This window comes from Ciconia boyciana, chromosome 8 (genome assembly GCF_034638445.1).
Source record: "Ciconia boyciana chromosome 8, ASM3463844v1, whole genome shotgun sequence".
Taxonomy (NCBI): domain Eukaryota; kingdom Metazoa; phylum Chordata; class Aves; order Ciconiiformes; family Ciconiidae; genus Ciconia; species Ciconia boyciana.
This window is the reverse complement of record NC_132941.1, coordinates 33,438,797-33,455,466: the sequence shown is the minus strand read 5'-3', so window position 1 is coordinate 33,455,466 and position 16,670 is coordinate 33,438,797. Positions and strand designations below refer to the sequence as shown.

At 40.1% G+C, this 16,670-nt stretch overlaps 1 protein-coding gene across 1 annotated transcript in view; it reads right to left on the bottom strand.

Moving 5' to 3' along the window:
• ANK3 (ankyrin 3) overlaps positions 1–16,670 on the bottom strand; it is a 213,764-nt gene that overhangs the window by 52,236 nt on the left and 144,858 nt on the right. The window contains exons 26-28 of the mRNA XM_072869693.1: positions 14,601–14,707; positions 6,620–6,844; positions 3,379–3,533 (exon numbers count right to left, since the gene is read on the bottom strand). Of these exons, the coding sequence (XP_072725794.1) occupies positions 3,379–3,533; positions 6,620–6,844; positions 14,601–14,707 (487 nt within the window). The remainder of the gene's footprint in view (positions 1–3,378; positions 3,534–6,619; positions 6,845–14,600; positions 14,708–16,670) is intronic.

Genomic DNA, 16,670 nt, shown 5'->3' with positions numbered 1-16,670 from the left:
CTCCTGCTTCCCATCTGAAACCACATTGTGTGGCTGTAAGCATATTGTAGCCACAAATATTTGCATTACTTGGCTCACTCACTAGTTTGCAAATGCCTGTCAAAAGATTAGCTACCCCCGTGTGTGCATTTATGCCCACAATTTATCTACAGGTACCTGTAAAGGGTGCAGAAATGTAAAAAGCAAACACAAGTTATATCTAAAAGAAGCCTGGCTGAAAACATAACCTGTTTACCAATTACAAGACAGAGAGCATCTTCCTAAAAAATAAATACATGTTGGTTTTTTTTTTTTACTTGATTCAAGTTTAAGTAAATGCAATATGGCTGAGAGCTGTGAATTGCTGTGTTTGGAACCAAACTCCTCCTCTTCCTAAAAATGCCAAGTTCCCTGTATTCCCTCAGCCCTATATTTGCCTAAGTACAGCGCCATCTTTAGAATAAAAACTATTTAAGCAGAAATCTGACAGCCAAAGAAAAACTGACTCTTTACATCATGGTTCATTGTTCTTTCATGATAATAAAAGCAAAGTTCTGCTATTATTTAATTCTGCATTTAGTGCCCTGAAGTGCTACCTCCTGCTCTGGATTATTTTGAGTCTGAGAAGAGGTTTTCCAGCAGATGGTGCTGCTTCCAGTAAAGAACAGGAAGGTTTTCAGCAGTCCCCACGAGGGCGAGGAGCAAAGATGTCCTCGCTCTCATCCCCGCTAGCTCAGTGGGAGAGCAAAACAGGAAAAACAAAACAAAAAAATATGCATCTTTAAAAATTCAGCATATTAAGGAGCTGGGAATAAAAGTCTGATTGCCCTCCTTCACTACACAGATAGGAAAGAACTAGTGAATCACAGCAGGTCTAACGCAAAACGGACCAGCTGCTTTTGATAGAAAAACAGGCACTCCTGCAGCATGTTATGGCATTTAGAGATTACTGCGCAGATTAATTTTCTTGCAAAGACACACTAAACTTCTGGAAATTACTGACTATGTGGCTGCTTTTTATTTCAATTAAAGATTGTTTCTGCCTCCAGAGCTCATACCTGGAATAAAACTTCTTCCAAAGTTATGGCTTCTGAGATGTAAGATATTGTTTCAGAGCCAAGTCTAATTGCGGTATTTCGTAATATACCAGTAAAGGTTCAGATAAAAAAAAAACAACCCTGCTTTTAATTCTACAAATTTGTAATTTTATGTCATTGCTTGGAAGACCTTTTACACAGAAAAGGTGTCATTTAACTTGAGCAGAATTTTGTCAAGACCCTCGTACTATTTTAATGCAGGGTTTTTTTGTTTTGTTTTCCTAACTAGAGAAGTATTAAGCTAAAATGAACTGAGCAAATAATCAACACAACGCTCTGGGTGTGTCTGCAGTATTTTTTCTCCTTTCCCTCTCATAAGTGATTGCCTGGATTGGTAAAAGGCATTTCTGCGGCTTGGCTTTTAAGGTGCCAAATATTTTCACTCTAAGGGAATAGTCCAGTGTCCATCACACTTTCTGTGATTCACTGGCTGTACATATAACTGCTAACCTCAAACAGCAGTTCCCCAGAAGGAAAGAGCCACCTGAAACCCTCAACACATCAGAAAGTTGTCCTCTTGCTCCAAATTGTGAAGCTTATTATTTTAGGCTCTAAGTACCGAGGGCTTCATGCCCACCTCTCTCAAAATGTTTTTATTTATTGAGCTCTCTTCTCTGTAAAATGGGAATCTATCCATATGGCACCGCTGGAGAGCTCTCTCCTTCATAAGCGATGCAAGTTGGAGCACTTTAGAACAGTGTTTGTGTGCCCAGATTTCCTATCCCAAAATTGAACTAAGCTCAGTTTGGAAAGCACATGAAGCAAATAAGCAAGCTGCTGCTCAGTTCTGACTACCTGACAAGGCACCGATACTTCACCCAAATGCCAAATCATTACTTCCTATCTCATGCTAGTGTGCAGAGGAGGAGGCTGTGGTGGTGAGATTTTTCTTTCAGAAAGGCTGCAACTACTGCCTTTGATCCTGAAGCAATTCTTCCCCAAGCAATACTACCCTGGGCTATGCTCACTTTTTTGCCTGTTCCACTGCTTTTAGGTACCCTTCTGTGATAAGGTTTATTGTATTTTTCCAAACCCGCTGACCCAACATTTGCAGTGTTGCTGCCCTACTGCTTGCTTGGTTCTATTATATTTATTTCAAAATAAATAGCTACAATAGAGCAATCATATAACAAGCAGATCTTTGCTGTTGCTCTGTATTTTTACAAACTCATGTGCAGTTCAAGTACTTTGAAATGAAAATACTACACAAGCCCATTCTGCTGTTCCCGTTCCCTGATGACCAGGAAATCAGTAAAAATGCTCATCTCGGATGTCCAGGGAGCCCCTCACAACAGCACTACTCTCCTTCCGATGTTCTCAAAGCACGCCTTTTGCTGAGGCTGCCCTCTTCACATAAGGAGAGGCCAAGATCAAAGGCAGAGCCTGCTCATGGATACCTCTCATAGCTGCCATCCACAACCTGATCATTTGCTTCAAATGTGTTTGCTGATAATGAAAGAACTTTCCTGCAGCCTGTATCCCACCACACTGTGACTTTCTGTAGGAGGTTATCCAGAGTAAATCCTGGAGATAAATCCTTATAGAAAACCAAAGTCCAAACCACAAGCTATTTCATTCACACTCACGTGCAAAGAGCTCAAGCAATGGTTTATCAGCACAAGTATTGAAAAATACTTGCTAGGAAAAGAAGGCAGTAGTACCAAGGGATCACTGCAGCCCCAACCTGGCTTTGCCCACAATGTGTCCGCAGGGACCGTCTGTCACAGCATCTTCTGATGAATCGTGTACAGCTGAGTCCTCTCATCTTAAGGGACTCTCACATAAACAGCAACATCCAAGCAAAACAAGGGAGCCAGACTTCCCAGATGGGCATCAGGAAGGCAGGTTGTGTATTTGTGGGAGGCAACCTCTAACAATACCGTTTCAAAGAAGAATGGTCTATGGGCTGAAGTCTGCATTTGTGGGAAAGTCTAATATATCTGATATTTATGCTTCATCATTGGTTTGGAATGACCTTCACGTGGCCCTGCCTGAGCAGCAGAAACATGCTTACCTCCAGCTGGGATGTTATTCTCAGCTTCATGCTGTAAAGCAACTGTGCAACTTTGCTTAAACTTGGCAAGACTTCAGACCAAAGCTTACCACTCATTTCAGGATGTCTCCAGGCCACTGCTGAACAATTTCTCTTTACACTCCTTCCATTAGTTTAATATGTAACACACACTGTATTCCCCAAAGTCAGATATCCCCTGCACTGTTGTACTTTAGGTTGCTTTAGTCAGCTCATGTTAGCAAGCCTGCACAAAGGTAGGGCTTGCTAAAGCTTTGAGAAAACGTTTACCTTCGTCCATGCCATTGAGTATTTCAGTTAAGTCTTCATGTTTGCTGTCATACTGGTGCTCCTTCCATGTTTCACCATTTTCACTTCGAAGTACGATTAGTTCTCTTTCCTTTCCTCGCATTGATCCAAAATGCGGGATTTCCACTATGACAGGGCTAGAGAAAAAGGAATTGCATTACTTTTAATCCTCTATCTCCTCACTGCCCTTAATTTCCTATGGGCATTAAGTCCTTAAGAAAACTACAGTAATTTTAAATAGTTAGCACTGTTACGGTAAAAATGTTTTTAAAATTGCCAAAGCTGCACAATCCTTTCCCATTTAAACTATAATAGATAACTTGAAAATATAAATATATAGCTCATTTTTAATGCAAATCTTCTGAAACAGCTGCCTACATGAAAAAATAGTGATAACTTTTGCTCAGGAGAGTTCTCCCTGCTCATTTATCCCAGGTTGTAGGTGATCCAGCCTGCCTCCAGCACACACAGCACTGCTGACTTTTAATTGGCATGAGCATAGTCAGAATTCAGATTTGGCTCAAGGGATTTAAAGGGGCAAAGTCAGTTCAGAAACAGTCCAGCTATCCAAATGCATGCAACAGCTACTGACTGCAGCAGGAACTGTGCATGCATGTAGGTTTTAAACCTCAAACTAAGTTCCAAACTTTTCAAAGCTCTCCCTGGCTCTCTGTTGATGCAGCTCCTGTGAAACACAAGAGGTTGTTTCTCACTAGCTTCATGTGCTGGTTCTCATGCCCAAACTCACAGCTGCAACATGTGCACTGTAAACATCACTGGGGAATGTTTAGATCCGTTCAGAATGGATTTCTCTGAGTTAAGCAACATCACAACCACATTTATATTAGTTACTGTCAAACATTTTGGGGGGAAGGAAAGGGAATGAGAAGGTGGTTAATAATACACCTACGTCACCAGACAATGTACCTTCAACAGAGGACTGCAAGTGCAGTTATTGTGAACAACCAACAGAAACCACCATTCACTTCATGTGCCATTCCTTAACAAAACAGACACTTTTGCCAAACACTTCACAGGCAGGATATGCATTTTAAAGTATGCTAAGACAAACTGACTGAAATCACACAGTAAGTGAACAATTATGGATTATGCAGCTTTAAGACATTTAAATAGACAGTATCATTATTTTCCTACAGAGGTTGTAAAGGATTTCACTGCTTTGTAGTAACTCAGTTAAAAGTAGCATCACATGATGGGAGAATTATGCAGCACTTCTGTGGTACTGTACACCTGCAAGGTATTGGGTGCATTAACCAATCAATTACCTGAGCACGGAAATCACAACAGCCATCATGAGGAAAAACATAAACTAGTTGGAAGTCCAGTTTTCACATTAGATACCAAGGGAGAAGAGTTAGTATCATTTCCCATGAAAATAGAAAAAGACAGTTTAATTAATACATATTTTAGATGCTTTTAAGAACACTCAGGCTGTTACTCTAATCTCAAGTCCTTTAATAAGAAATAGGCATGTAGCTGCTGTCTCCCATTGTGCACAGCAAGTAAATACCAAAAATTCAAGTACATTAAGTACATTGCTTAAGATGTTTACTCTCTAGTTCCAAAAGAGTACAAAGTGAAAACTAACACTGTAGTACAATCTTTGCAGGGTAATATTTCAGATACTGTCTCTGTAAATATTTAGAAACCACACAATTTTGTGCATGACATTTAACAAGAATACTCAGTGAGAAGGTATTGAACAGGTTTGGAACACCAAACACTCACCAATAGTTTGAAAACCTAATGCAATAAATTTCACAATATGGTTTGAAAACAACAGTCAAAAATATACAGAAACATTCTTACATTTTTAGACTATACACTGCAGTTCCTTTGGGTAGCATACTTGGCTTTATAAATTTATTTTAACAAGATGCCTCTTGCAGGTTGAAAAGATTAGTATTTCTCCAACCTTGTTGAATGAAGTCATTCACTCAATGACATTTGTTCTAAATAACCTTTCATAAATAATAGACTTTTGCGATCACGTGTTACAAATACTCTTCCCAAAACAGACTCACTCAAGGCCTGTAAATACCTTCTCTACCACAGGGTTGAACTTAAAGGACTGTCACTGTGTATTAAAATGTATTTGATGCAGTTGAAACACTTCAAATTTAAAAAATTACAAAAGCACAGAAGTTATGAAAGCAGAATGCTGGCAGTGAATTTTACATGCCTATAAGCACAAGGTAGTAGCAGAGCTATATTAAATCAAGCCACTATGATTTTCTTTCAGTGACATAAATCAACTGAAAGCTTTAGAAAACTTAAAAAAAAATAAAATGGGAGTAACAAAAAATTGGAAACAAAAGAAAAACTGTAGACATTCTGTATCTTTTCCGTACATATCCTACCCAATAAATTTTGTTCCTTGTGGACCAAGCTGCAGGATTCGGCTAACCATGCTCTCGCCCTCATTTAGAGGGGGAGGAGTGTTAGGAAGATGCAGTTTACTGAATAACATCCATGCAGCAGGAAGAGAAACGAGAAGGGGAAATTAGGAACAAGCTGTCATTCCCGACAGAACCGGCAGTTTACACCAGGGTGCCACTCATGGTAATGAACAAAATTTATAATTAGGAAAAAAAGCGCCACATCATAGTGGATTGTTTCCCCTATTTTAAGCTTAAAAAAAATCAGTTCCTAGCATTTGTACTACTTGACGCTCTACACTAAGTGCTCCGCCATCACTCTCGGTGGCTTTGCTCCACGGGACGGAGACAGGCAGCTCTCAGCAACTCCGGCAGGAGCCGTGCACATGCTGCGGCTTAGGGAACAGAGCTCAATATTTGGGTCCTTGTGGGTGACTTTAGGAGACTTTTTTGTGACAGTGATGTTTCTCCAATACTCCACAAGCAAGAGGGTCAACACCTGTTCTGAGTTACAGGTGTGTGACTCCTCCTGACTTCAAAGGCAGGTTGCATGAGTAGATGGGGGCAGGACCTGGCCTTTTCATGGCTTTCCTTACCTTCGGCTCCCACCCTGCAGTCATCATAGAGGCAAAGCTCCCCTTAAAATACAAGGGTACTTTCTGGAAGGAACGGCAGGTTGGCATTTTTTTAATATTTCAAGTTAAGGAGCCTATCTTACATGCTCAAATGAGATAGAGTCAATGTTCAACTACTTAGATCCACAGGATAAAGGAAATGAAAGATGCAACATGAGTGTAAACAATGAAATTCATAGAACCACTCACCCTAAAAATTGTGCCCCTGCTGGCCCCATTTCTACAAGTCTACTTGCTAATCCTTCTCCTTCAACCATCGGTGGTGGGCTGGCCAGTTTATGCCTCTTTACCAAGCGGCAGGTGATGCGGGTTGGTGCTGTACACTTGCGTGGCGGGATAATTATTCTCATTCCGTGATGGCGACTACCCCTCATCGAACCCCCACGTGCATCAACCATAAAACTAACCAGAAAACTGTAGGAAAAAAGGAAACACGTCAATGAAAATGGTCACGAAACAAGCAGAAGGTCAGCAAAAAGTCAACTGCTACAGTCTTTAAAAAATTATTAGAAAAATCCTCCCAATCCCAGCTAAACTAAAAAGAACAGGAAGATTCTTTTAAAACTTATACTTACATGTTAACTATTGGTTATCAAAAGCAGGAATTGCTAAAGGTCTAGCAACATTATGGTGAAACGAACAGGTGCTACTGAGTAATTTGGATTAAGAGAGTATACAAGTAGTGTATTAGTAGTGGTTCATTAGAATTTAAAAACATCCCTCTGTTACTGTTAGCTCTACTGTCCATAAACAAGAGTAATTAGCCTCACATGCAGAAAGGAACCAGACAGTGTAGAAAAAGGAGAATCAAAAATGCTTATTATTTTTGGGCTCTCAGTCTTCAAAACCTCCTCCCAGTTTTATTTCCAAACACTCCTGATGGCTGGCAGCGCGAGTGCTGGCACCATGGGTGACAGTCAGTCCAGGCTACTAAGGGCTTCCACTGATGGCGAATGAGTGAGAATATCAAGTACATAACTTTCTTTAGGCTGTTGGCATGGCACTCTGCAGGAAATCATGCCATTACTCCTCTGTGAAGATGACATTCATTAGCAAAAACCGACATTAAAGAAAAATCGCATTTGCCGGTGTCATTCCAATGCATAATTTTCCATTTAATAATAGAAGGGTAAGCAATTATATTTTTAAGTGGTGAGTGGTAGATTTTAGAATTATTTTTATTAGCAAGGGAATAATGATTATTAACAAGAATAATTGTTAATAGCCACGGTTCATTTCATCTATGAAATGCTGAGAAGCTGCATACGTGAAGTGTTACTGTCTTTAACAGAACAGTGACAGGAAAGGGGAGCATCCTCTCAGGACCAAAACCAGACTTCAGCCTGTTTCAAAACTCGGCAGCAAAAATCATTCCAGTTTACAGGGATCAAAACATACAGCTTCCTGCAGGGCTAAACAGTTATGGGGGGGTCTCCTTTGGTGCTCCAAATTACCTTCCCTTTTCCTCTGTACTATAAGGTTTTGAGAGAGAATAGCTTCAGGTATAAGATGCAATAACAGGCCAGTACCAAGAGGGACACAAGTTACCAACTCGGTCGTGATGCCAATATGTCTTTTGTTTGCTCCTTCTCTGTGATATGCAGACGCCGACATAGCTGGCACATCTGCTGTATGGTTTCATTATTTTCAACACTGTTGCCAAAACTTCCAGATCTTAAGGACTAAACCTTCACATGATTAACAGGTGAATCCATTCAGTTTCCTGGTTCCCTTCTGTAAACTGAACTAAGGGTAAGAGCCAACAATCTGGGGGGGGTCGTGAAGATTCTTTACAAAAGCCCCCAAGTGCTCTGAAGTACAAATGGGAATTTGTGTAAGACAGTTACATTTGCTTTTGACACCAGCAGGATATCAAAAGTAACAGCTGACATGCATTGGCCAGGCCTGCAAATAAGCTGCATTCAGAAGTCCGGGCGACATGGGTGGGAGAAATCTGCACAAAAGCAGGAGCGTAATCAAAACTTTGTATTTAGTGGTCTGCAGGAGACAGGAGGGTAGGGACACAAGCTGTAAATGTATGAAGCAAGACAGAAAGGTTGTCCAACTGAATTCCAGATAAAGATATTGCTACATTGCCTTTCTTCAAACCAAGTTAAAATCCATCAGTAAAGATGGGAAGGTGAAACAGCCCTCCAAGATAACCCTAATCCCAATTTATCATTTCTTGTGTCCCAGACATTTTACAATACTGAAGCATGGAATAAAATTCACTATATTTCACAGCAGTTTTCATACAAATAAACTGTATCCACATTTCTCTCCTAGTTAAACACACTGTACGCTACTGAACAAATCCAAATGTTGCCACTAGGGTATCCCAATTCCTCATAAGAGGAATTGTTTCAGTGGGACAGCATCTTTGCTGAATGACTAACCAAATGCTTTCTACAAATATTAGATCTATGTCAAAAACAATATGCTCACTTTTAAAATTATAGAGTATATAAATTATGTTAATCTTAGTATTTATAGATCATAATATCTTAGATGTCTGTAAACTCTGTTGACTGGAACAGTTTTCTGCTTGCTAACTAAAGGCCGTAACAAGCAGACACCAGCTCTAGAGAGCCTGGCCCTTTGGTTCCCTCTCCCCTCTGCTCACTGAGCACTATTAGCCTGTCAGCATGCTTATGTTGCTTTTGCTCCCTGCAACTGCTCTATACGGTGGGCGGTGAAGGCTGATGGTAGGAGGCAGATGCCACTGAACATGTGGAAGGATAGGCCAATGGTTGGTCTTCAGAGCTGGCAAGGAGCCAGCTCGTGACTAGCTGTGAAGAGAGTTCAAGACAATCTATTAACACTTACTATGAGGCAAAGTAAAATATTAAGCAGGGATGCACAGCCCTTGGTCACCGAAAGGAGAATACTGAAAGGACTCTGTTACAATTAGTGCTTCGGTGGCCTTTTAAAAACATGCGTGGTTTTCGTCCGCAGAGAAGATGGGGCCACTTCAGACTACACGGCAGTGCATGGGGCGGAGGGGTGGCTGGCTGGAGCATCCCTTCAGGGCTGATGCAGCAGCAGCTCTGGGGAGGCACATCTGGTCGGTGCACCACGGAGCAACAGAGAGGGGCCTCCTGGGGAGCTTGGCAAGGCTGCGCTTGGCCTGATGGCTCGGTACAAGGCAATGTTTTGGAGAGCTGCCTATCATATATGTGACTACTGGCATGTGAGCCAGCTCATAATTAATAGAAAAAGGAGTTTTTAGTCTCATGCAAAAATGCCAAAGCTTGCAACTCAGATAACATGTTTTCTCTATATCCAAACTATTTGAATGATGCAAGTATGTCAGAGTGAATTTTCAAAAATATGTAGGCACCTAAATGAGCTGACTTAAAATAGTACGAAAATCAATGGAAGTTAAAACTAAGTACCTATAAAAATCAGGCCCCAAGTTCTGAGGTACTTTTAGGCTATAGATTTCAAGGTCATGCAGAGAAAGCCGAGTTGGGTTTGATGACAGGCACCGATACCAGACCAGCCTTGGCAACCTGGGGCTTAGCACTGCTAATGCACACTGCTCACAGCAAGGGTAGATTAACCCTTGACATGAGTCTATGCCCCACCACAGGAACTAGCCCGTTACAGCCAGCTTTGGTGTCCCCAGCACACTGCAGCCTTCAGTGAAGACAAAACCTTTAGCAGATCAGCTTTTATGCATATTGTTCCTATATAAAGGTAATCATTGTCAACAGCATATTAATTATTTCCTTGTTTAGTTTTCAAATTAGTAATTTACTGTTTAAAACAATAACAATAATTCCAAACAGTGTTTCATGCATTTTCTATCAAAAAGATTAGTAGCTGATGCCTACCTAAATTAATGCTGCACTAATAATGGAAACTACAATATGATATCTAAAACACAACGCTAAATGCTAATGGGCATTCCTACTTGAATGCATGGAAGGGATGAGGATGTGGGCGGATGCACTACAAACATCTACACACACTCTGTGGGAAAAGAGTTAAACAAAAAAATAAAATGAGGATTCACAGAAAGCACAGAGTTATCACCTTGAATCATACTGGGGAAGTGGAGAGGAATAGCTGCAAAATAATTTAGAAAGCAAATGGGAAAAATTAATTTAAGATAATTAGAGGCAAGCAACAGAAAACATCAATAATAAGCGCAAAGGAAAAGTAACAATAAGAAAAATAACAAAAGCAACACGTTCAAAGGCCAACTTTAGAAATTATTTGGCTTTTGCTTCGCATATCGTGACCTATGTCATATAAAATATGCTACACATTGAAAAAAAATCCAAAAGGAAGTGTTTGTTTAATTAGTCAGCACAAATCCATAATTTCTCTGAGAAATGCAGAAGCACATGGAGAAGAGAAAAGCATTTGCAATTTGCTTAGGTCAACAGAGAATTTACTGTAACACTATTTATTTATTTAATTCCTAAAACATGCTCCACTGTGCCACGGAAAACCAGTTCTTGCACTCTTCTATAGCATTGTGATCTTCCAAAGTATAAAGATATGTATGGCAGGATACTTGAAAGGAGTATCAGTCCGTGCCATTCATTACATTGCTTTTAAAAATGAGTTCTTCTGTGTGTACAGGAGGTTGGAGTAAACTACAATTAATCTGATGCACTCCTCCCTGCAGGATTGGATTCAGTATTTCCGAGCTTCTCAATATGGAAGGCACTGTGACACATTAATTTCTTTCTTCCAGCTAAGAAAACCAAGGAGTTAAAAAAAGGCAACATGAAGAGAGCACACCCACCACGTTTTAGTTCGGGAAAGTTGCATGAGTAAGCTCACATCTGAAAGACGAAGGTCATTTTGGTGAAGGGTCTCTACCCTTCCAGAGGCCTCAAGATTCATGACACATTTCAATGTGCTGCTTACAATGGACCCTGTTCAAAATATATGCTGGCAAAACAACTTATCTGAACTCAAAAAGAAAAACATAAAACATTATCTTGGCTTAAAAAAAGGAAAAACCAGAAGAGTCAAAATTACTGCCAACAATTCCTTCTTTCTTCCCCTTTCACCCATACATCTCTGGATCTCCACATCCTGCTCCCCAAATTCCCCTTCTGCCTCAGTTAAGAAATGGGAACAACCTCGGATGCTCTCTTCTGACAGTGGGTAAACGGGGAAAAGAGCAACCCGAGGCAGGGGATTGCAGAGGAGCTCCCCCCGCATGGCACGTTGCAGGGCTCGGGGCAGGACGAGGAATGCAAAGAGCAGTGGGGTCAGGCCCTGGCCGCAGGGCGACCCGGAGCACGAGGGCGGCTGACAGCAGGCGACCCCAGCCAGCCTACCTCTGCCTATGGCCACAGAAAGAAGTGGGGACAAAGCCAGGGGATGAAGCACCGGGAACAAGCAGAAAAGGAGTTGCTTTTCAGAAAAAAGCTGGCAGAAGAGACGTGAAAAGTCACGATCCTCTACATATCAGATGTGCTGAGGTACTGGAAGATGTGAAGGGAACATCTGTTCATTGCCCCTAGATGAAGATAACAGGGAAAACCAAACAGTATCATATTATAATATGGGGCCACAACTGGAAAGAAAATAAACAATGAATGAGGGTTTTTTTCTAACAAAGGAACTGAGTCATCACACCATCATTTCTGATGGACTTTATCTGTCAAACGAGAAATGTGACAGGTCAGAAAAGCTATACCTGTTTGGAGAATATTGTGGTGCTCAGATCCTCTCCCTCCCCTGCAGCCCCGCAGTCTGTTCCACTGCTGCAGGTCTGCAGCCCTTCCTTCCCCTCTGGGCAGCAGCTAAGGCCATGACTGCGCTAGCAGGGACTGATGTACAAAGGGAGCAGATCTGACGTAGTGGATGCGAAAGATCCCATGTCCACAGAATATACCTTTTGGAGGGCTGGAACCATTAGTGAGCATGCTGAAGAACTAAGGGCGGATAAGCATCCTCCCAGAGGACTGGCAGGATGCAAACATCAGACCTATTTTGTATCAGGATGAAAAGGAGCCAGAAAATTTTAGACCAATCAGTCTAACCCCAATTACCAGAAATACTGAGGAATAAATTATCCAACAATCAATCTCTAAGGGCCTAAAGGATAATCAAGAGATTACAACTCATCTACCACCAGTCCTCAAAAGGAAAACAAGCCAAAATAAAAGTGACAAGAGTAACACATGTCAAATGAATTTAAGTTCCTTCTTTGACAAGGTAACTTATCCAGTGGATGTGTGGAAGTACTGTCTTGGTATTTCACAGAATCGAGGTATAGTATAGATAAGGTAAGTGCACAATCATCTGAGAAGTTACCTCAAAAGAGATACTATCAGTGCTTTACTGTTAAACTGAAAGGAAACTTCAAGTGGAGATTTCACTGTGCTGTCCTGGGCCAGGCACTAAGCTAATGTTTTCATTCATGATTTGAACGCTGGACAGAAAGAAGGTCTGAAAAGTCTTTGGCAAATAGGATCAGAATTAAAAGCTATCTTGCCAAAATGGAAACGGGGTCTGGAACCAACAAACTGAAATACAGTAAAGGCAAATGCAAACAGAGGGAAGAAACCAAGCACATAAGCACAAAACTGAAAAAACAACCAGACTGCAGAATTTCAGAAAAGAACCAAGAAATTCTAGCATATCACGAACATCTGTCAACAGAAACTGCAGTTACCAAAATTATAATTCTCATTGTGGGACTGCTTTAGATTAGGTGTGTCACGCGTCAGACCAAAGAGGGAGCGATCCTGTCCTAGCCAGTACTGGCGACATGTCTTTGGGAGTTTGGTGCCCAAACTGGCTTAGAAATAAGCTATCATCGAAGAGAGGAGAGCCAGGGGACAGCAGCAAGAATGCATTGAAATGTGGAAAGCACCACCTAGGAGGATCTGGGACATTTTAGTCTATAAAAGAGAGGATTACATGTCTTCCAACATATAAACCATTGTTAAGAGACTAGTAAGATATTGTTCTCTGTGACTGCTATGGATATGACAAGAAATAGGCTTAGTCTGCAGGAAAGAAATTTTAAGTTGAATATCAGGGGAAGAAACATCGTAACAAGGGACAGTGAACTATTGAAGCTGGGGAACTATAGAATCTCTTCTTTTTAGTGACTATGAAGAAATTAAACCTATTTCAGGAATGGCTTGACTACGTTTTATCCTGCTGTAATGCAAATGGGTGGACTACCAGCTCTCTGAGGTCCTTTGCTGACATACCTTTCCACAATAACCAGTGGACTTCAGCTTTTCATACTGCAGTTCTTGAAATTTCAACTCTAGCATTGACCATATGCAGTGTTTTATCAGCTCAGGACCCAAAAATCCACTGTTGTATAGTTCTGTTCAGCAGAAGCAGGTTCTCACATTTATTGTGCGACTGTAGCTTTAGATTTGTGGGACTTGCTTCTATTTTGGAACTGAAATCTTTTGGTATGTGCTGCACTCATTTTCATTATAAGAATGTAATTAGTCACAAAATGGGAAAGTAAATTAAAAAGGATATGAAATTTTATGTCCTGATCTTGAAAATTAAACAACAAATATTTATACTAGACAATCTCATATGCAATGATTCCTTTCAGTTACACATTTATTTGTAAATTTTTAAAATACGCATTCAAACATTACTACTATTGCATTTAAATCAAGTCTATGTGGTACTGTCAAGAAGCATCACAACTACAGTGATGACTCATAAATAAATGAATAGTACTACTAAAGTAAAACTATAGATATTGGAGAATAGGCAGGAGTTTGGAGGTATAAACAAAATAAGAATTTAAATTAAAGTCCCCCATTTTTTCCTCTATGAAAGAACAGAAAGCATAACATTGTATCTCTGATTTTGTATTCCAAACAATTTAATACAATTCAAACAAAATCACCTTATGACACTTAAAAGCAAAGCATAAGCAACAGAAAAAGCAAAACAGGACTATTAAAGAGAAGCCTGTGGGATTACAATGTTTTGGCATTCAGAAAACTAAGTGCAGAAGCAAGTTTTTGGTTTGATATGCAAGAATTTAGACTGACTCCTGTTATTAAGCACCCTCATTGAAGTCAGTGTGAATTTTGCCACTGGCTTCAACTGGAGCAGGAATAGGCATGTTACCAGCCATTACAGCAGGCTGTATTCTTCAGCTAACAATACACTTCCACATTTAAAGATAAAGGAAATATGTGAAGTGACCTACCCAGAATGGATGGGACTTGAAACAAGATTAACATTGTCCAAGGTGTCTGCAGCCCAGCTATAGTGTCTGAGAGAATCAGAATCAAACTCCCTTTGAAACGTCAGGTGCTTAAAAACATAATAAAAAGAGATAAATTGAAATTCAAAATGAACATAAAAACACTTGTCTTAAATACAAGCTTGTTAATATAATTCTATTAGATTTAGATCTGGACCTTTTCCACATCACAGTGCTGATATCCCAGGTGTTAAATTCCCGTAACAGAAACATAGAATCCACAGACAAATTAATCTTACATATCTTCAAACTTTCTTTTTGCCTGCTTTTCCCACTTCCTTCAGTTACTACTACGTCCCCCTCCAATCTTCACTTACATGTGCAACATTAAAAAGATTGAAAAAAATATTACCATTTGTACTGCAATCATACACTGTACAGACAGGCAGTATAATATTCCCCCACAGAAAATGCCATTGGATAGATCCTTATTCAAGCAGAACCTGTGAATAACTTCACTGAGAGTTTAATTGAAGCTGTGAATGCATGACGAAGCTCCTGGTGGGAGGAGGGTTTAGTTTGTCTTTATACACATACAACCAACATGAACGGTGTTTTCTGGAGTGCCACCGTCCCTACTCATCTCTATAAAAATAGCTTTAACCCTGTGAAGTGCTGGCACACTGGTGCTATAATTAACTGCCCCATCGGACAGACACTGAGGCGTAATTTGTTTCTCGCTGCTGCCCGTGGACATGCGCACGCACACTCATGCGTCCTGTGCCCCACAACAAGGTCTCGTACTATAAATCCTCTTATCTGTATAGCAAAGCCATTCTAGTAAAATATTCTTTTTTCTTTCTTTGTTTCTTTTTTCCTAGGAAATTAAACAAATGAAATCTTCAAATACTGTATGCCCATATTTCCAGGGTGATATGAAAGCTTCTAAACAATTTAAGAAGAACCGTCAGAAGTTACATCAATAAAACTAAGTCAAGAAGCTGTCGTGCAATACACGCAGACTATCTGCACCCGAGACGGTGTTAAATATGTCAGTGTTTCCTCTAAGCAGGTTGTTTTCTGCTTACAGGCAAATACATCTAGAGAGAATAGAGTCTGTGAAGACTAAAATCTTACAGGCTGTTTTCAAATTAAATTCTGTGGGTTCAATTCAAACCTGAGCCAAGCACACACTTCTACGCAAGGAGGTTTTATTATTTCCACCTATTCTTTTTTTATGTACTGGCACATAAAGGTAGTGCAAATGAATTATTTTGAATGGAAATACCAGCATTAGTAGTAAATCTGGCAAGGTCATAAACACACAAAAATACTTCTGTTGAGAAGCTTCCACAAGATAAGCAAGCAGATAGTGCTCTGTTGTTGACCAGAACCTGCAACCCTCCCATCACTCTGGGGTTTCCAAAAAAACTTCTCTCTTTAGACATTTCTTTTATTTCAGATGAGCATCCCAGGTTTCCTTCCAAAAACCATCGACATTGTAATGTACTGCCAATCAACAGAAACATCTGCAGGGTACAACTTTGCTCTGTCATCTGTCCAACACTGTGGCACATGGCTTGATGCCTCCTTCTTCAGCTACCTTAACTCTTTTATTAGGATCTTTCATTCAACTTTTTGCTGTAAGATATGTACTTTAGGCCTGATGGTTCAAGCACAGACAACAACAAGGGGCAAACTTGCATATGTTAAACACCAAAATACACCATCAGACATAAAAGATAAAATGAATGCTATTAAAACAATGGCAATTAAGAAATGGCAGTGGCTTTAATTAGCACCATTTTGAAAAATGTATCATAATTTAGTTTAATGAAGACAGTTTTCTAACTCTTTCCAATAGAACACTAGGGATTCTCCTACATTTCCCTGAAGAGCCCACAGTTTAGGCAGGAAAGTCATCGCTGCGGATTTCTGCTATTCCAAGTGATTCTAACTTTTGATACCAAATAGTGTAAGATCCAGACAGTTGGTCTCAGAAGTTGTAAAAACTTAGATAAACAAAAGTAAATTTATTCCTTTGCTTAGTGATTAACATTATCATCAAAAATA